Here is a 20,753-nt window from a genome sequence, read left to right as displayed (position 1 = left end):
ACTTCGTGATGTTCAAGCTGGTTTTAGAAAAGGCAGAGGAACCAGAGATCAAATTGCCAACATCCGCTGGATGATGGAAAAAGCAAGAGAATTCCAGAAACACATCTATTTCTGCTTCACTGACTATGCCAAAGCCTTTGACTATGTGGATCACAATAAACTGTGGAAAATTCTGAAAGAGATGGGAATACCAGACCACCTGATCTGCCTCTTGAGAAATTTGTATGCAGGTCAGGAAGCTACAGTTAGAACTGGACATGGAACAACAGACTGGTTCTAAATAGGAAAAGGAGTATGTCAAGGCTGTATATTGTCACCCTGCTTATTTAACTTCTATGCAGAGTACATCATGAGAAATGCTGGACTGGAAGAAGCACAAGCTGGAATCAAGATTGCCGGGAGAAATATCAATAACCTCAGATATGCAGATGACACCACCCTTATGGCAGAAAGTGAAGAGGAACTCAAAAGCCTCCTGATGAAAGTGAAAGAGGAGAGTGAAAAAGTTGCCTTAAAGCTCAACATTCAGAAAACGAAGATCATGGCATCCGGTCCCATCACTTCATGGGAAATGGGGAAACAGTGGAAACAGTGTCAGACTTTATTCTTTTGGGCTCCAAAATCACTGCAGATGGTGACTGCAGCCATGAAATTAAAAGACGCTTACTCCTTGGAAGGAAAGTTATGACCAACCTAGATAGCATATTCAAAAGCAGAGACATTACTTTGCCAACAAAGGTCTGTCTAGTCAAGGCTATGGTTTTTCCTGTGGTCATGTATGGATGTGAGAGTTGGACTGTGAAGAAGGCTGAGCACCGAAGAATTGATGCTTTTGAACTGTGGTGTTGGAGAAGACTCTTGAGAGTCCCTTGGACTGCAAGGAGATCCAACCAGTCCATTCTGAAGGAGATCAGCCCTGGGATTTCTTTGGAAGGAACGATGCTAAAGCTGAAACTCTAGTACTTTGACCACCTCATGCTAAGAGTTGACTCATTGGAAAAGACTCTGATACTGGGAGGGATTGTGGGCAGGAGGAGAAGGGGATGACAGAGGATGAGATGGCTGGATGGCATCACTGACTCAATGGACATGAGTCTGGGTGAACTCCGGGAGTTGGTGATGGACAGGGAGGCCTGGCGTGCTGTGATTCATGGGGTCGCAAAGAGTCGGACACGACTGAGTGACTGAACTGAACTGAACTGAATAATACATTTAAGATACCAACTTACTTCTGCTACTGAGAGACCTCAGCAAAATCCTGCTACTGCTGCTGCTGCTACTAAGTTGCTTCAGTCGTGTCTGACTCTGTGCGACCCCATAGACAGCAGCCCACCAGGCTCCCCGGTCCCTGGGATTCTCCAGGCAAGAATACTGGAGTGGGTTGCCATTTCCTTCTTCAGTGTATGAAAGTGAAAAGTGAAAGTGAAGTCACTCAGTCGTGTCTAAGTCTTCGCGACCCCATGGACTGCAGCCCACCAGGCTCCTCCGTTCATGGGATTTTCCAGGCAAGAGTACTGGAGTGGGGTGCCATTGCCTTCTCCAAGTAAAATCCTGAGAGCTCTGCTTTGACATACGCATCTACAACTACACTAAGTAACCAAGGAACCTTTGCCAAAACAAGGCCAAACTGTCTCCCCAAATTTCTTTAAGTACCATTTTAATTTAGGAAGAAAGTTCATGAAAAGGTTCTTCAGAGGGGAATGCGGTGATCAAACCACTGTCTGTTTTTCTTCCCAAAACACAATGCACACATTGAGGGATTTTAAATGGCAAAACCTTTTCACAAATCTCACGTGGCAAAAATTTCTTGAAGATATAATGGACAGGCTAGGCAGGACCAGCTTCCTAGAGCTCTCCATTTGCTGTTACGGTGGAGTACAACTAGAAGCTGCAAGGAAATTGTTCTACAGGTCATCTGCAGTACAAGACAGAGTTCCTGAGAGAGCACAGCAGTAGATGCAGACGTGCAGCCGCAGGCATAGGAGGGGTGATAAACCAAAGCAACCCCAGTTTCACCCAAGGGAAAGAATGCGGTACCCTGTGCCTGAAGCAGAACACTGCCTGAAGCATAATACGAGTTCAACGAGAATATGCTGAGTGAGTGAACAAACAAATGAGTGAAGAGGAAAAGATTAAAGGGACAGCTGGAAAAAAAAATAAATAAATAAAGGGACAGCTGGGCAAGAACTAAAGACTACTGCTTGTAAAAAGGAGAAATACACACTGAAGGGAAAGAAGGGCCAGGAAAGCAGAGTATCATGGTGAGTCAAGGAAGAAGCATGTTAGCAAAACTGGCCAAGAAAGTAAAATTCTATAGAGATAAAGACGATGACAACTGGTCACAAGTCTAACACAAATTCTGAGAATTCGGCAATTAAGGAAGAATGGAATATAAACTGCTCCTGATCAAAGGCAAATACTGCCAATACTAATGTTCAGGTCACCTGCAGAATTAAAATAGGATTCTCGGCTACCATTTACCTGTCATTTCTCATGAATCAGGTATTATGCTGAGCATTTACATATGTTACCTCATTTAGAGCAATTTGTAAAATTAACTCAAAATATCCAAAATCAAGCTAAGCTGATATGAATATCAACCTTAGGAAACATGTTTGATATTATCTATAACTTGGAAAGAAAGCGTAAGCTCAATTGTACTTCCATCTGAAAGCAAGAAATGCTAATGATAAGGAAACAGTCTTGAATGACATATAAAACAGAACCTCAGAGAGAGAAAAAAACATACCGCATTTTCCAATACTAACTTGGAGACAGGAGAAACAGGGACAACTATATGGGATATAAGTCCCAAGAGTGGAAGCGGAAGCATTAGGCTATTAAAGGTTAAGGACAACAACCATTAATAAATACAGCTAACTCTCCTGCTCTAACTCCACATCCAAATAAGCTTCTGACCATAACTGGCTTCCCATATATTGTTGCTTAGTGAACATGTGTACCACTTAATGATTGTATTTCTGACTATAAACTGGCATTTTTGCTTATACATTAGTCTCTAGTGGATCAGTTTCTTAAGCCTAATCGTCTCTGCGTATACTAACAAATCACATTGTACACCTATAAATTCAGAAACCAGACCCTAGAATGTATATACATACAAGGATATTTTGAAATTCTAGGAGCTGGCCTGGGGCAGATAGTCTCCCCTCTATCTTGTTGAACATCTATTTAACAGAACTTAATGGGGAGGGAGGAGGGTTCAGGATGGGGAACACATGTATACCTGTGGCAGATTCATTTTGATATAAGGCAAAACCAATACAATATTGTAAAGTTAAATAAAATAAAATTAAAAAAAAAAAGAACTTAAAAAAAAAAATTAGCTGAATCTGTAAGTCACCTTTTGGCCTCACAGAAAAGGATCTCAGTCCTCTCACACTGCACCCAGAGCACTGACCCATGATGCTGAGGCAGTCCTCCGAAAGAGAACTGAAGGGCCTGGGCATTAACCTACAGCTTTCCAATAAGGCAGGTACCAAGAACCTCTAATGAGACTATTTTGGAAACTACTTTAACACATTAGGAATATTCAGCACATTAGAAATATTAAAGAAAGGATCAATCTTGCATAAGATGGAGGTGAAGTAAAAAGAACTATTCCCAGCTACTGCGTGGATAGGGCCAAAGAAAACATGGAGAAATCAGACAGGGGCACTCCAAGTAGGCCAGGGACACTGGCAAGTTCCTTAACCCGTCAAGGCCTTGATTTCCTCTTCTATAAAATGAGGAAATGGGATCAGATAAACTCTCAGGTCCCCTTCAGTTCTAAAATCTATTACAACTGGTTCCTTCAGTCATAACTGAAAAAGGTACCGAAACAAATTTAGCAGGGAAACATAAACATCACTCTCCTCAAATAATATAGTACATCTCCTCTCAAGTGGAATCTGTTTTTACCTGCATTACAATAAGACTACATCCAGTAACATTTTAAAAATAAGCATATATAGGAACAACCCATTTACTACAGTGGAAATTGAAGACTAAAAAGGAAGAGGAGGACTCACGTGTGTCTTTCGTATCTGAGGGTCTCTCGGATGGACCAGGCCACCTGGTATGGCGAGGCCTGCTCTGAGTCCTCAAGTTCTTCTCCACTCTCTTCAGACCAGTCCAACCCTAGGACAGGGGAGAAGATGTGGCAAGTTAGAAAAAATTCATGTTCATTTAAAATTTAGATGAAAAGCTACCTGAAACACATAACCCAATACCTGTGGCAAACACTACCATAGTGTGAATAAATGCCTCCTGATGAGTTGCATCCCTGTTTCTAGCAAAGGTATTAACAATGAATGCATAACATGCACTCAAATTTAAAACAAAGACACTGTAACAAAAAGGCTCAGATGAACTTCTTCTATAGGATTCTTCACAAAGGGAAAAGAAACAACAGAGCGTTCAAGTCAGAAAAAAATAAACGGTAGAATTTCTTAAGTATCAAAACATATACACTAAAATAATGTCAGAAAAACATAAGAGATATTCAAGACAACGGGGAAAGAAGCCTAATGTATGTTCAGGCAAGAAAAAGGCAAAAGGTACCACTGGACTCATGCTATACCTCAACAAAGAAGGGCCCTTGAATAAATTGTTAAAAGGCAGGCACACTGCATCCCCCCTCTCCCAACAACATCTCTGGAGGAAAGGACTCCATCCACAAAGCAGGAGCGTGCCCAGTCTTTTGTTCCCCAGGGGAAGAGGGAAGAAGGGCAGGACTATTGTTCAGTCGCTCAGTTGTGTCCAACTCTTTGCGGGCCCATGGACTGCAGCATGCCAGGCTTCCCTGTCCTTCACTGTCTCCCAAAGTTTGTTCAAATGCACGTCCACTGAGTCAGTGATGCCATCCAACCATCTCATCCTCTGTCGCCCCACTCTCCTCCTGTCCTCAGGGGCAGGATAGAAACGTTCTATTTCTAATGTTACTGGGGTTTCTTTTAGTTAAATAAAAGCTGTCACATTTTGAGTTTCATTTTGAAAACAAGATTAGAAGGAAAAGCAGAGAAACAGAGTATGAATAATGCTTATGCATTTTGTTAAAAGCATTATTTTTAATGACTGGATAACGATTAGCTTCCAACATAAAGGTTCTGCCTTTTTAAAAGTTTGTATCTTAAAGAAAATAAAATAAAAAAAAATAAAAAATAAAAGTTTGTATCTTGAAGAGGTCTTGATAAATACTGATCCTGCATAGCCTAAAATACAACAGTGTGTGGACTACTTAACATATTCAAAACCACTATGAAACTTTAATTAGACACCCTGATGACTAGTATTCTGTCTTCCTTCTTGAGACCCTCAAAAATCAGAGACAGTCTTTATCACGCACAATTAGTTATAAAGGATCTCACAGATTTCTTCCATAATTCAAATAGGTTTAGTGTCCAATATAATTGCTTAGTCATGTCTGACTCTTTGCAACCCCATGGACTGTAGCCTATGAGGCCTCTCTGTCCACAGAATTCTCCAGGCAAGAACACTGGAATGGGTAGCCATTCCCTCCTCCAGGGGATCTTCGCCACCCAGGGACCAAACCTGGGTCTCCTGCACTGCAGGCAGATCTTTATCATCTAAGCCACTAGTTCACAGGTGCCACACCAGGAAATTAAGAAAAGGTTAATTGAAATGCAAATTAGAAATGCTTAAAATTAAATAACACCGACAACGGCATAAAGAAACTCTAAACCTAGTTCCAAGATGACTATTCAAACTATCAGGTCATCTTAAAAAGTTACTTTCTCTAACTAAAATAACTATTACTTTGTTAAAGAGTAAGTAAAAAAATAAAGTGATCACATCATTAGCTTCAGGATGTTGAAAGGTGAGATCTTTCAAACACAAACTGACACTTAAGGCACCTTTAAAAATTAGAAAAATTAGAACATGAACTGTTATTTTTTAAGTTTCCGTAAAAGTCAAAATAATGTCTACTAAGTCACCTATGCTTTTTCTGAAATAAGAACTGAGATTGAAGGGCTTCTCCTGTTGTAAAATTAACTGTCCAGTAAAGCAAACCTTTGATCTTGGCTTCATTATCACCAGTTTCAACATAACTAATTGAGATAACCAACCCAAACGGGACGGGAGGAGCCAATTAAATACTGCATTTTTCTTTAAGTATTCTTTGCTGACATGAATGCAGACTTAGTTGTAACAGTACATTACAATTTCTGGTTTCTCTGAAATAACCTGTTTTTAAAAACTTGGTGGCAGAGACCATACAACATTGTAAAGCAATTATCCTCCAATTAAAAAAACAAAAACTTGAGTTCCTCAAACATTTACATTTTCTAAAAATAAAAAGACAACACTTTTCCATGAGTTTTATTTCTGTTCAAAATGACTGAAAGTCAGCCCTCAACATAACATAAAATTTCAAAAGCTAAAATATTATCAGTATCTAGAAATAAATAGAAATACAAATAAATATTTAGCAGATGATGTGGGTAAATGCTGGAATGAGAGGCAGATGTGCAAAGAAAACTTAGATCTCTGCCTCAAAACTAATGCCTAATGAGTTCCAAATAGATGACTGAAATAACAACAGGACTAAAGAAAATGTTGGCGAATACATACATACATATATGTTTTCTTGGAATGAAGACAGCCTAAACAAAGGGAGAGGAAAAAAAAACTGATTCAAAAAGAATTCTTAAAAAAAGAGAGAGAGAGAGAGAGAAAGAGAGTTTATATAAAAAATTTTAACCTATAAATTCCAAAACCTTTATGCTGCTGCTGCTGCTGCTAAGTCACATCAGTCGTGTCCGACTCTGTGTGACCCCATAGATGGCAGCCCAACAGGCTCCTCTGTCCCTGGGATTCTCCAGGCAAGAGTACTGGAGTGGGTTGCCATTTCCTTCTCCAATGCATGAAAGTGAAAAGTGAAAGTGAAGTCGCTCATTCGTGTCCGATTCTTCGCGACCCCATGGACTGTAGCCTACCAGGTTCCTCCATCCGTGGGATTCTCCAGGGAAGAGTACTGGAGTGGAAAACCTTTATAATGGGCACTAAAAGCGAATAACAAATAGGAGGGAGGAGAGGCTTTGCAACAAACATGAAATATGTGTAAAAAGCCCTTACCTATCAAGAAAAAAGAGAAATGCTTAAATAAAACTGGATGAAAAAATTGACAAAATAGGAAATACATATGTGCAAAAAAGGCAGTATGAACCAATAGTCAAAACTACATTATTAATCTAAAATAGCAGTTTTTACTCAAAGTTTGGCCTACAGATCCCCAGAGGTCCCTTAAACCCTTTTGGGGAGACCTCTAGGCCAATACTACCTTCAAAACAATATTAAGATATTATTTGCCTTTTTTACTGTGGTGACATTTGCACTGTTGGTAAAACAACAACCAACCATAGTGGGTCACACTGCTGATGCCTTAGCATGAATCAAGAGGGGCAAAAAACTGTACTAGTTGTCAATATACGTTCCACACAATGACTTACAATGGAATGAAAGAAAAAACAAACCAAAGCTCAATTCTGGAGTAAAACTTGAATTTATCACTGATGGTATGACAAATTCTTATGAGTCAGATTTTTCTGATACGATTAGTGTTAATATTAATGAATGCAACCTAAAATTTTAATATAACAAAATATGTCAACATTTGGAACATGTGTGTAATTGAGTAAGCCAGTATTTACCAAACGACCAACATACGATTTACAATATCATCCATGGGTAAGATATTCAAAGTACAAGGCAAATCAATGGATTTCAATGTAACTGTACGCAAAATTCCTTGATATGGTTTCAGATTTCACATTGAAACTAATCTTTAAAAATTACCACTTGTCAAGTTATGGTGAAGAACCAATTACAAATATCCACAATTTTTTGGAAAAATAACTATTAAAATACCTGCCCTCTTTTCCCTACAACAAATGTGTAAAGCCATCTTTTTATCTACTAACCAAAACCACATTGAATCAGGACACACTGAATGCAGGTATCTAGCCGTCTTCTACTTCCCCAGACATTGAGTTTTGCTAAACAGGGACTTGCCTCATGGTCCAGTGGTTAAGACCCCACGCTTCCATTGCAGGAGCACAGGTTCAAACCGTTGGTCGGGGAACTAAGATCCCACAGGCCACACAGTGGTGGCCAAAAAGATTTGCTAAACAAGGTCAAAAAATGCTTTCTTGCCATTATATTTGTTTTTGTTTTGGAAAGTTATTTTTCATAAGTTAACAAAAAGAACATGTTAACATGCAGTAAGTTTATTGTTATTTTTAAATGAATTAGTAATTTTTAAATTTCTCAGTTTTAACTTCTAATTAGTAACTAGCAACAGATATAACTCACATATATAAAATCTTGACAGTGACCTCAACAACCTTTGAGTGCAAATAAAGTGATTCTAAGGCCAAAAATTGGAGAAATACTGGTCTAAAGTATTAAAGCACACCTCAGAAGTTTTTTATATGTACTGCCAAATTTTCTATCAAATCTGTAAAGGCAAAATAAGAATAATAATAATATCTAATATCCAGGTCTATAAAGATGTAGAGAAACTCATTCTCATACACTGCTGAAAGAAAAGTAAACTGAAAAAATAATTCTGAAGGCCAATTTGGCAATACATATCAAAAACCTTTTTAAAAAGTGAAAAAGCTTGGAATCAGCAATTCTGCTTCCAGGAATCTATTTGAAGGAAAAATTAAAGATGTGACGGTAATTATTTTACAGCAAGGGCTATACAGCTGCAATACTTTATAATTAAATAAATTGGAAATGATTTAGAGAAAGAATTCAGCTGTGACAAATTATGTTGTGTATGAAAAATTACTAACTTAATACATTATAAAAATTTTTAAATAGGTTATAATACTGTACATATAGCAGGAATTTAAGTTTATATATCTGAAAGAATATGCCAAGGTATTAACAAATAAGTATTAATAAGGCTTGCTTTGTTATATTTGCTTATCTATATTTTTTTTCTTTAAGCTTCATTAGTTTCTTTAATTAACAAAGTCAAGTTTTGTTGTTGTTTAGTCGCTAAGTCGTGTCCAACTCTTTATGACCCCATAGCCTGTAGCTCACCAGGCTCCTCTGTCCATGGGATTCTCCAGGTAAGAATACTAGAGTGGTTGCCATTTTCTTCTCCAGGGGACCTTCCGACCCAGGAATGGAACCTACGTTTCCTGAATTGGCAGGTCTATTCTTTACCACTGAGTCACCTGGGAAGCCCACCAAACGTCATACATTGCTTAATAACAAGTGACACAATATAAAGCTATGTAAGAGTTATCACTCCCGTCTCCCTAAAAACACACCCTGTCCAGTTCCATCCCACATGGCAGCCAATGTTAACAGCCTAATAGTGTACATTCACTCACACTTTAACTATGCTTGTAACAAAGAGGCAAACATTTATTCACATGCTTGATCAACAGATATACTGGTGTCCCTTGTTTATTCACTTTGCTTATTTTTACAAAAATGGGACAGTACAATACCACAGTATTTTTCTGCTTGTTACAATATCATGGATACATCCAGGTAAAAGAGATTTCACTCATTCTTTTTATTTTTATTCTTTTTAAATAGCTGTGTAATACTTCATAAAATGTATACATATCAGAATTTACTCAAAATTTCCCACAGGTTATAAAGGTGGTTTGCAGATTTTTAGTAGTGCAAGTAATGCTGCAATCAACATCCTGGAACACATATCCTTATATTCTGGTATTTTTTTTTAATACACAGAGTTCCAAAAGTGAGCTTGCTGACTATACATATACTTTTAATTAGTAGATATTGTTGCATTACTCACCAGCCACATATGAGCTCCCATATTCTCATTAACAACAGATATAATTTTTGCTAATCTGATGGTAACTGATTGTTATTTTAATTTGCGTTTCCCCATCTGTTAGGAGGATTGAGGTTTTCATTTGTTTATTGACCATTTATATGTCTTCTTCTTCTATTCCCATCCTTTTCCCATTTTTCTATTGCTGCCATATTTCATGCAAATAATCTTTCCTAAAGTTAGAATCACAGCTCACAACACAAGAATAAATTCCAAATGTCTCAAAGGTTTAAATGAACAAAAATAAAACAATCAAACTATTAACAGAATATGTAGAATATCTGTATAAACTTGCTATCAGAGGATTTTCTTGATTAAGATAGAAAACTCAAAACAACAAAGGAAAGATAGATATCTGTCTCCATGACAGTTTTCTGTAACTTTTTGCTTTTAAATCATGAACAGGTATTACTTTAAGAATTTTTTTTAGAAAAGTGTCAGCAGATGCCAACAATACTATCTTTATTCCAAAGTTCTGTGATAAGACATGTCAAGAACTTCATTAGACACACAAGGACTGAGCTCACAGAAGTACAAAACCAAACACAACTGCTTTTATTGCTACTACTCTACTAGAAGCTGTAATGGAATTCTAAACTCCCAGCTCCTATTTTTCTGTATCCTGTTCACCAATTACTGTTCTCTCCAGTAGCATGTTTATGTTAAGGTGATTTATCTAAATACAGAGTCTTATTGGACACTCTGTCCAAGTATTCTTCTACCCCTATTACATATGAGAAGGCTATGAAAATAAAACCTTGTGCAAAAGGGCACATTTCGTTATATTACACACTTATATGACATGGTAAAAGAAACGGTAACTCACCTAAATGGGGAAACAGATCAGTGTCCAACTGATGTTTTTGGGTGCACAGTTTCACCAGTCTCTGCAGTCGACTTATACAAGAGAAGTGTGGAGAGAAGGCTGTGGCTTTCATAAGGACCCGGTCAGTCCTGGGCGGGTCCACGGCGGGAGCCCTACTGGATGGCAGGAGGGGCAGAGGCCTCTTGTGAGACAACTGCCTTGCTTGTGCTATAGTGTGTGTGGTGGGGGCCACTCCCTGCATTGGTAGGCTGGTGTTCTGAGGTTGAGGTGACTTGCAGACTACACCCTGCGGTGGCGCTGGAGGTTTTAAAGTGGGTAAAGGTGACAGGTGGGAGTGCTGCTGCGGAGGCTGCTGCTGAGAAGGGGCAGGAGGGGGACTAAAGTGCTCTTGTCGAACTTTTAAAATCTCTGTCTCTCTCTGGCGCTGCCGATTCTGGGCCAACTTGCTCTGCAACTTCTTTCTCACAGTTGCCCCTTTCTTTAGGTCATCATCTTCCTCGTTGAAAGCAAAGGGGTCTTCCAACTCGGTTTCCAGGTAGTGGACAGGGACCCTTGCCCCTGGTGGAGAGAGGGACATTCCATCCAGTCCATTGGGCATCTTCAAGGCCAGTGTGGGCACTGTCAGGCTAAAGGCCATGGTATCCATCTGGTGCCTGACCTTGACTTCATCTATAGGGTCATTCTTTTTCTTCCTCTCTTTTTTCGGGATAAAGCCAAGTACCTGCAAGTGGCTGTTGCAGTACCTATAAAAATACACACATATACAGGAGACTGTTCATAATACATCTTGAGAAAAGTAGAATACAAAGCTACATATCATAAAATGTGAATCCTTGTATGCTCAAAATGCATGACTATAATAACTCTGCATTCGTGGATGTAATTTATACAACTTCCATTACCCTCAAGCAATCCGCAAAGTCTGTGCAGTTTTGCTAAAGCAAATAAATGAATTGCACATGCAAAGAGGCTGCCAGACAGAAGCAAGTCATTCAAATAGTGAGTGGTCCTGGATAAACACCTAGCTATTGGTTCTCATATGGCTTTGTTATTCTCTATTCATAGCATACAAAGTAGCTCATCAAGAATCTAAAGGATCATTTAAAATTCTCTTCCAGAGGAAAAAAATCACATGTCCCAATGCCATTCAAGTATTGGAGATTCACAAAGATCTTATGACATAACACTTAAGAATGTCAAATGTCTCCTGTGTGTTCTACGCACACACAGACACACAGAACAGGAGAAAATAATAAAACTAGTTGGTGCGATTACAGATTAAATGAGTTTCTCAATAGCCATGTGTTGAGTACATGAATTATCTCTTCTAATTTCTACCTGCAGTAGGTACCAAAATAATGCCCTTTATACAGATGAGGAAGCTAAATTTTATATAAATTAACTTACCCAAAACCACCTATATAGAAAGTGACAGAGCTAAGACTTAATCTAAAAATCAAAGCTCATTTAGCACAGGGAACAATATTTACTATCCTGTGATAAACTATAGTGGAAAAGAATATAAAACAGAATGCATATATGTGTAACTGAATCACTGTGTTATACAGCAGAAATTAACACGTAAATCAACTACAATTAAAAAATAGAAGAAAAAAATCAAAGCTCTTGAAGACTCTTATTAAGAATGCATGTTATTTGAATAAAATTACACTGAAAACCTGTAAAGGTTTCTAACCAATAGAAAAGTCATTTGTCATTTAGTTGCTAAGTCATCCCAGCTTTTTGCAACTCCATAGACTGTAGCCCACCAGGCTTCTGCATCCATGATATTTTCCAGGCAACAATATTGGAGTGGGTTGCCATTTCCTTCTCTAGGAGATGGAAAAGTAGTATTTCCCAAACTGGTATACCTCATGCAGTTCTAAGGTATGCTGACAAGTATGCCATAAAGACAGTATGCCATGCTTAAATAAATTTGGGAAAATGCTGGCTTAAACAGAAAGAGATAATAATTATATCATCTGTTTCTGCCGAACAATCTCTCAAAGCATCTTGTATGACATGTGCATTATACTCCAAGGGTAGAAATGTACCCATGTGGCACTGTTTCCCAAACTTATTTAAAATGGCACCTACTTTTACTGCAGCATATCTCCATAGAACACAGTTTGGGAAAAAAGGCAATAAAGTAAATAATGTCAATTCCCAAACTTGCTGGGCTGCAACAGAAAAGTGTTTTAAAAACTGTTAAATACACAGATTCATCAAAAATGAGGACACATGGTTTTGCTGCTTTGTCTCACTCTTTCATTGTAAATACAACTATTAAGAAAAAGCTTTCTGGACTATAAAGAGACTCTGCACTGCACATGTATGTGTGTGTAATTAGTAGGTTTGAGCTAGGTCCTACCTACTCTAAATAGAAAAGATTCATAAAACTACAGCTAATAAGGAAAAGGGTTTCAGGTATAATTGTATTAAGCTTCCCAACAAAGTGTTGATGGTTTTTGTTGTTTTCTACTCATTTTCAAATTATCAAAAGGATTAGTAAATTTTTAGAGAGGAGTAATGAAGTGGGCTTTTTTAAATTTAGAAATCAAGCTGCTCTGCTCATTGACATGGGCCATCTAGACTGGTAAATGAGGCTACTATCCGTGCATCACCTAACCCAGCAGAGGCCAGTCCACAGGGACAGTCCTCCTTCAACCCCACCCTCAACCCACTTCAGCCACTGTCACACTGTGACCACATAATTAGAATTACCACAGCTTACTTAGTTATGAACAGCATTTAAAATAAGTATATATTTAAAGTAAGTATGTAAATATGAATTTCCAGTCAAAAAGAATACAGGGAAATGCCTGAAAATGTGTTCCTTTGCAGGGCTGAAAATGTGAAATTAGACTATGTTGATAGTTACACACTCCTGTAAAGACATTAGAGAATACTGAACTGTATACTTCAAATGGGTAACTTGATTCATATGTGAATTATATCTTAAGCTGTTTTAGAAAAGAATAAATATAGGAGACAAGAAAATTTCTTGGTAAATACATACTACTAAATAAACATATATAAAAAACTATACCAAACTTAAATTTACAATACTATATAAAATAACCAATTTAATATAACCATTTACCTCTGAAATATCAAGGCTACAGTACCAGGCCTTAGCTTCCCACTGTTAAAAGTATATTAGAAACTGGACATTACTTTTTAATTATACTAGTACTTCTAACTGAACTTAACACTATTCTATCCAAAAGATGGAATTTCATAAGTTAGCATTTATAATACACACCAGGTAAGTTATGCACTTTTTCTAGCTGACTATTGACCAGATATTTTTGTCAATTAAAGTCCTTGGGAATTTGTTTTCTAAAACTATACATAGTGAAGTGAAGTCGCTCAGTCGTGTCCGACTCTTTGCGACCCCATGGACTGTAGCCTACAACGCTCCTCCATCCATGGGATTCTCCAGGCAAGAGTACTGGAGTGAGGTGCCATATCCTTCTCCAGGGGATCTTCCCAACCCAGGGATTGAACCCGGGTCTCCCGCGTTGTAGGCAGACGCTTTACCATCTGAGCCACCAGGGAAGTCTTAAACTATACATAAAACCATTTCAAATCCGTAAGTGTCCAAGGAGTAACTGCCTTAACAATGATAAAAGCTTATTTTCAAAAGAATATTAATCTTTTCTACATTGTGTCATATAGTATAAGTTACAACTATTACATTTATACACAGGTTTAAACATATTATGACATGAATTTAACCTGGGTTTTGTGAGGTTAAGTAAGAATATTACTTCCTACTAACATCTACTTTAATCTGTTTTCAAACAGCCCTACAACAACAAAAACACAAAAATATTAATAGCATTTGTATTCATATGGTCTTGGACCAATTTTGAAAAAATATATAACTCAGTACTTTTTAAGCCCAGATTCTCCTGACAGAGCAACACAAAAATTTTTTCCTTTCTTGCTTAAAAAAAAAAAAAAAACTACTTCGAATATAAAGGTGAAGACATATTAAATTAATTCAGAGAATTAATATTTTGGAGAAATTCAGAGTGACTCTCAATTTACTTCTTGCTATTTGCTGTTAAGATAATACTTGCTTCAGCTGAATTGAAAAAAAATTCAAGGTTGACAAAAATTGCACTTCTGATAAACTGAATTTAAGACAAAATTATAGAAATGTGATTATAATGGATCTTGATGTGAAAAAAATAATCCAAGTCCATTCACTCTTCAAATTAAAAAGGGGTAAGAGTAAGAAATTATTTTTAGTCAGCTAAAACCAACTGGACAGACATGCTTAGCCTAATACACTGGTACCTTTCTCACCTGAGATTAAAATTTTATTCCTTTCCTCACTAAACAGCTGTTTCTAACTTTCAGGTATTGTAATTTGAAACCTGAAGTGCTCATTAGATATTCTAAGAGAGTATTTCCAAATCACCACATTATGCTGTACTCATTTTGGTGGGGTATTTATCAACACAAATTATTTATTTCACCCTAAAAGTGTGTAAGCTGCTCACCATGACATACAAAATACATGATTCCTTTTCAACCAATTTACACAGGTGACATTTGTTTACATATAGAAACAAAAAATAAAGGCTGTATATGTATTTTTTAAATATAGTAGTAAAAAGTTCAAATTTTCTACCTAAAGACAAGTATTTGAAACTTTCAGGAAAAGAAGCATGCATCTCTCTGTAATATCCTACAATGATCAACATGGTTGCTGGAGAACTGACAAAAAGAGACGTAAAAAAAGAGATTATATGTGAAATACAGTATAAATTTTTCTAAGGATATGAAAGATGAATAATCAGCATAAAACTCCTTTAAAAACATCTCATTATTTTCTTTAACTCAAAAAAGTATAAATTCATAATCCCAGTCATAAAGCCTACTTTACTATGAAAATACAGGTTCTAAATTATAGTAAACATAGTTTATATGGAACTCTTTTTAACCAAAAGAAGCCTGAGAGAAAATAAATTTTCTGAATGATTCAAGTAATCATTCTTTTGAATAATGCTTTTTCAATAAGTATATATCATTTGCTACCTTTCAAGTGCAGATTTAAAAATTCCAAAATTATTATCATTAACTATAACACCAAAGTAGTTCCTCTCATTTGTCTCACTTAGGCTGACGAAAGACTAAGTAGAAAAATCAGAAAATACTTTCTAAGGCTGTAAACCAAGCATATCTGTACCAAGACTTCAAGCAAAAAAAAAAAAATTTTTTACACACTTAAACATACTTCACAAAGAATTCTCCAAAGTTACTACTCCATTTCCTAAAAATTGCTATCTCTCATCTTTAGAACCATTCTATAGTTTACTTAGATTAACCCCTGAACTCAACATTTAAATTCATCATATCATACATCAAACAAAACAGAACCAACTTCCAAGCTTGCTGATTCAATCAAAGGCTGCTCCCCACTGTCAGAGCTTACCTGCGGTCCTCCGATTTAGGAATGGGGTTGGTGCAGCGCTGGCTGTTATACTTGGCCACATATTCACATTGCTTGAAGGGGGCAGTCTTGTCCTCCAGAACGTGTCTGATACAGAAAGCGTAGCCGTTGAGTCGCCGCTGCTTGCACAGTTTGGGGCTATATGAGCACAAGGGCTTATTGTCAACCTCAGAGAAGTGTATATGTTTCCCTTCATACATCACGTGACTCTATTCCTTGTGAACATCAGCTAAAAGACCATCACAAAAAAAGAAACCCAAATGATAAATCAGAGAGTATAAAGCAGGTTTAAGTTGAGAATTTCACTGAGGGACTTCGGGCCCCACAGCCATACCTGATTTTAAATCTTCTGCACCATAGCAATGTTAAGAGAACCCCAAGGATACCACAGTTTGGAATGCTGCAGAATCAAGATGAAGCAGATTGTCTACAAAAATATCAAAAGGCCTAGTTAACAAATAGAAATAAGCAAAGCTTGCTCACCTGGGAAGTAAAATTCTAGGGTATCACCCTTCCTAACAGGATGGATTCTTCACTATAACCCAACATCCCAGTATTGAATTCAAATAATAAGACATAAAACATTAAGTTAACCTACCACTCCAAATTGAACTAAATAATTTTTGCTTTAAGTCTTGTAAATACCTCAAAATAGCAGGGTTCTTCCACCAAACTCATGTTATAAGGTGGCGGGTCCTTTTTTTTTTTTTTCCTTTACTGATGGTTTTACCTTATGCCGATTTTCAGAACTCAAATCTCTTTAAAATGGCAATGGAATGAGGTCTACAGACCCAAAACTTCCCCCAGAAAGTCTACATTTTCCGATGTGTTGGCAAAATATTTAGCAATTTGTAACAAACATTTCTATGAAATATTAAAAAAGAACAAATCCCTGTTTTTTAAAAGTTATTTTTCCCTCTAATACTCCCCCACACCGGTCCCACCCAGACGATAGCCTTGAGCCCAAAGACTAGTCACCACCACATTTTCACCATTCAGTTGAGTGCTCTGCAACATAGAATGTTCCCAATTATACCAGATAGTGTAATTACCATGGCTGATGAGTCTCTGGAAGCTTAATAAGAAGATGGAAGGAAGAAATCACACAGTAGTCACTACCTCTCAACACACAAAGGTCTAGGAGTAACATGTATGGTTAACACCATACCGCCTACAATGAAACTGCAACAACGGATCGGTCACATCAGGACACAGGGGGCTGCTGTGGTCCAACCTGCTTGCTCTACACTCTAAAAGTCACCAAGACAGATGATGAACAGCTTAGACATCAGCTACAGAAAACCTCGAGAAGCACTCTCCCCTTTACGAAACTAAATAAAAAACTCCTTATATCGGTGAATGACAAGATACACAAATCCTTCAAAAGTCAGAAGATATGTTGGCTTAAGTCAGAGATCTGCCAAGATAACGACAGTATTTACCTTGGACAAATCATTTAACCTTGGTTTTCTCATCTATAAAATAGAGATAGTATTAGTAGCTATGTTATGAGGTTGCTTCAGGGATCAAATCACACAAAGCATGCAACACACTAAGTACCATGCCTTGAACAAATCAGAGTTATTACTCATAAAGTTCTTATTATTACTACATTTTACCTGCTGATGATACAGGTAGAGAATTTACATTACCTTTAAGCAGCATTTCACTTACATCAGTAGAAAAAATTCTGAAATTACTTGGTAAATTTTTTATTACTTAGGTAATAAAAAAAAAAAATCACACATTACTGAGTAAACCTAATCATGCATCAATGAAAAACAAAAATAAGAACTTTGCCTTTTCACTTTATTAGGAGGCAAGGAAGAAAAGCTGGACTAAAAATCTAAATTCAGCTGCCCTGAAGGTCTGGATGTTCAGGACAGGAAATTATTTCAAAGCAAACCCATGAGGTTTCATTTTTACACTCTCTTTGGCCTGCTCATCCACCTGGCAAACATCAATCTTTCATGAATTAGTTAAGTAAATCTATATGAACTTCAGGAAATAAATAGGCTGGATATAACTGAAAAAAGGAATTTACATAATCAATTTGATTGCCATTATGAAAAAAATCAGCCTATATATCTAGATGGATGAGAATATTTTATAAATCACATGAAGGGTAACATTCACTTTTTATCTGACATATCCTAGGTAGCATCATGTCTATTAAGATTGATGATTCCCCCATGCTTGCCAATGTTCATGCATCCTTTTTCCCTATTTGAATTGGCTAGAACTATTGAAACAATGTTAATAACAGCAGCCACTGTTACTCCTAATTTTAAATGAGAATTGCTTCCAGTCAATGGCAGTAAAATGCTGACTTCCGTGTTATGTTAAGGAAGTATGAAGTAATTCCTACTTTATTAAGAAAAAAACAAACTCAGAATTGACAGCTAATTTTTACCAAATTCTTTTTCAGTTTCCAGGGAAATGATCATTTTTCTCTTGCACTTTAAAAAATATATACTAAAAATATTTAGTATTTAGTACTTCCTGATACTGTACTCCTTCTTACACTCTTGGGAAAGCAACCTGGTCATCACGCATTACTCTTCTACTGTATGACTGGGCTATATTTGCTAATAGTGAGGATTTTTTTATTTTGAGAACATCTAGAGTTTTTTCTATGTGTGTGCCTTGGCAGAATTAGGTATTAGTATTTTAAAAAACAATTTATAAAATCTATGTTCCTGAACAAGTTAAAAAGCACTGCAGTCGTAACGTTCCTTAGAAGGTTGCCTGGGCAGTGTTTTTTGCAGATCAGGTTTTCAAATTTACCTGTATACAATTTAGCAATGTGACCTCTTATACTTAATTTACTAAATATCTGTGACTCATTCTTGTATTCTACGTATGTCCATACACATTTGTGATATTTGTGCTTTCCCCTTTTGTTCATGATTGGGTTGAACAGGCATTTATCTGCTTAACATTTTTACCAATATACTTCCCCCCACAAAAAGAAGGAAAAAAAAACCTCTTGGAATTATCAGTGAAGTTGCTCAGTCATGTACAACTCTTTGCGACCCCATGCACAGTAGCCTACCAGGCTCTGCCGTCCATGGGATTTTCCAGGCAAGAATACTGGAGTGGGCTGCCATTTCCTTCTCAGGGAATCTTCCCAACCCAGGGATCAAACCTGGGTCTCCTACATTGCAGACCTTGTATTTTTTAACTTCTTGGGCTTAATTCTTTTATTTTCATTCTTTTCTTGCTTAGTAATTTGTTTACAACCATGAATTTTTCTGAGTAGTGTTTTAATCATATCCCACATGTTGATTTGGATTTTATTTTTTAATTTCTTCTTTGACCCAAGAGTTACCTAACATTTTCGGATGGCAGAGTCTTAGGCTTCCCTTTGTTTTAGTTCTAGTTAAGAGTAAGGACCACTGGGAATTCCCTGGAAGTCCAGTGGTTAGGACTCCATGCTTCTACTGCAAGGGACCCAGGTTCAATCCTTAGTCAGGGAACTAAGATTCCACACACACACACACATATAAAAGAAAAAGGAGCATACTGGTCTGACTGATTCCCTGGGCCCAGCAAAGGACCAAGCTTCCAGAGCCCTGAAGACAAGGGGTAGACTCCAGAACAGACTTATTTTCCATCCTGCCTTCACTGACCAAGCAATTGCCAAGAACAAAGGCTGCCTCTCCAGACCCCTAGCAAACAAATGAGGTACTTCCTCACAAATGGATAGCTTCTCTGAGGGTTGCACAAGTGTATTTGGGGAGAACTTGAACAAGTTGAGGAACGCTTGTCCTAGGAGACTGAAGAGATACCACAGAAGAAATCTGGATGTCGTGAAGGAGGTAAACGATTCAGGCAGAGAGAGCAGCTGCTGAGATTACTAGGAAGCTGGAGAAACAGGAGAGAACACTTGAAACAGCTGGCTGCAACTGCCCTCCTATCATCAGAAAACAGCAGCTGTGTGGAGAAGGAATATAAGGAAAGAGAGGTGCTGGGACCTTGCAGAGAGCCCAGGGAGCTGGCTGGAACACACTCTGGTTCCCCGGGCTCAGCTGCCTCCCAGGAGGCTAGGACCCCAATGAAGAAAAAGCCCCAGGAGACTCCTCAGGAGCATGGAATGAAAGACTTATCTCTTTTTCCAAACCCAAGAAAAAGAAATCTTTTTCCAAGGAGAAGCTGGTTAGCAGCGATCTTGAAGACACAGCTAGCATGGAAGTCTTCCCAAGAGGAAGAAATCTTTCCCCAAAGAGGAACCAGTTAGTGACCCTGAACTGTCAGAAACAGGAGTGTCCCCAAGAAAAAGAGGAAATTTCTCTTCCATGGAGGAGCCACTCAAGCAGGGGGGCCTTCAGAGTCTGCTGGCAGCAAGAAAAGCAGCTTTAAGAAGTTCCAACAGCTATCCCAGGAAGATCGGAATGGATACCTCCCTGGTGGGGCATAACCCACGGAGATATTTCTCAAATCATCCCCTGTATTCTAATAAAAACAAATTTCACAAGGAAAAAAGAAAGAGCACAACCTGCATATATCTCTGATTTTGGATTTGACTGCATTTTTATTTGGGGACTAATAGGTGCTCCTGGAAAAAAGCATTTGTTGTTTCTAGGGTATCTTCCTAGTTACACCATATATCA

At 37.6% G+C, this 20,753-nt stretch overlaps 1 protein-coding gene across 15 annotated transcripts in view; it reads right to left on the bottom strand.

The window, feature by feature from the left end:
• INO80D (INO80 complex subunit D) overlaps nucleotides 1-20,753 on the bottom strand; it is a 70,659-nt gene that overhangs the window by 35,210 nt on the left and 14,696 nt on the right. For all 15 annotated transcript variants that reach the window (XM_086344133.1, XM_086344063.1, XM_086344052.1 and 12 more), the window contains 4 exons: nucleotides 16,475-16,567; nucleotides 16,123-16,369; nucleotides 10,674-11,416; nucleotides 4,032-4,140 (listed from right to left, as the gene is read on the bottom strand). In XM_086344133.1, coding sequence (XP_086200259.1) covers nucleotides 4,032-4,140; nucleotides 10,674-11,416; nucleotides 16,123-16,340 — 1,070 coding nt within the window. In that variant the 5' untranslated portion in view covers nucleotides 16,341-16,369; nucleotides 16,475-16,567. The remainder of the gene's footprint in view (nucleotides 1-4,031; nucleotides 4,141-10,673; nucleotides 11,417-16,122; nucleotides 16,370-16,474; nucleotides 16,568-20,753) is intronic.

The sequence above is a fragment of the Bos grunniens genome, chromosome 2, assembly GCF_055505025.1.
Source record: "Bos grunniens cultivar Pamir isolate PY7600 chromosome 2, Bosgru_T2T1.0, whole genome shotgun sequence".
Taxonomy (NCBI): domain Eukaryota; kingdom Metazoa; phylum Chordata; class Mammalia; order Artiodactyla; family Bovidae; genus Bos; species Bos grunniens.
Note: the sequence above shows the minus strand (reverse complement) of the source record. Positions and strands in the feature narration are given on the sequence as shown.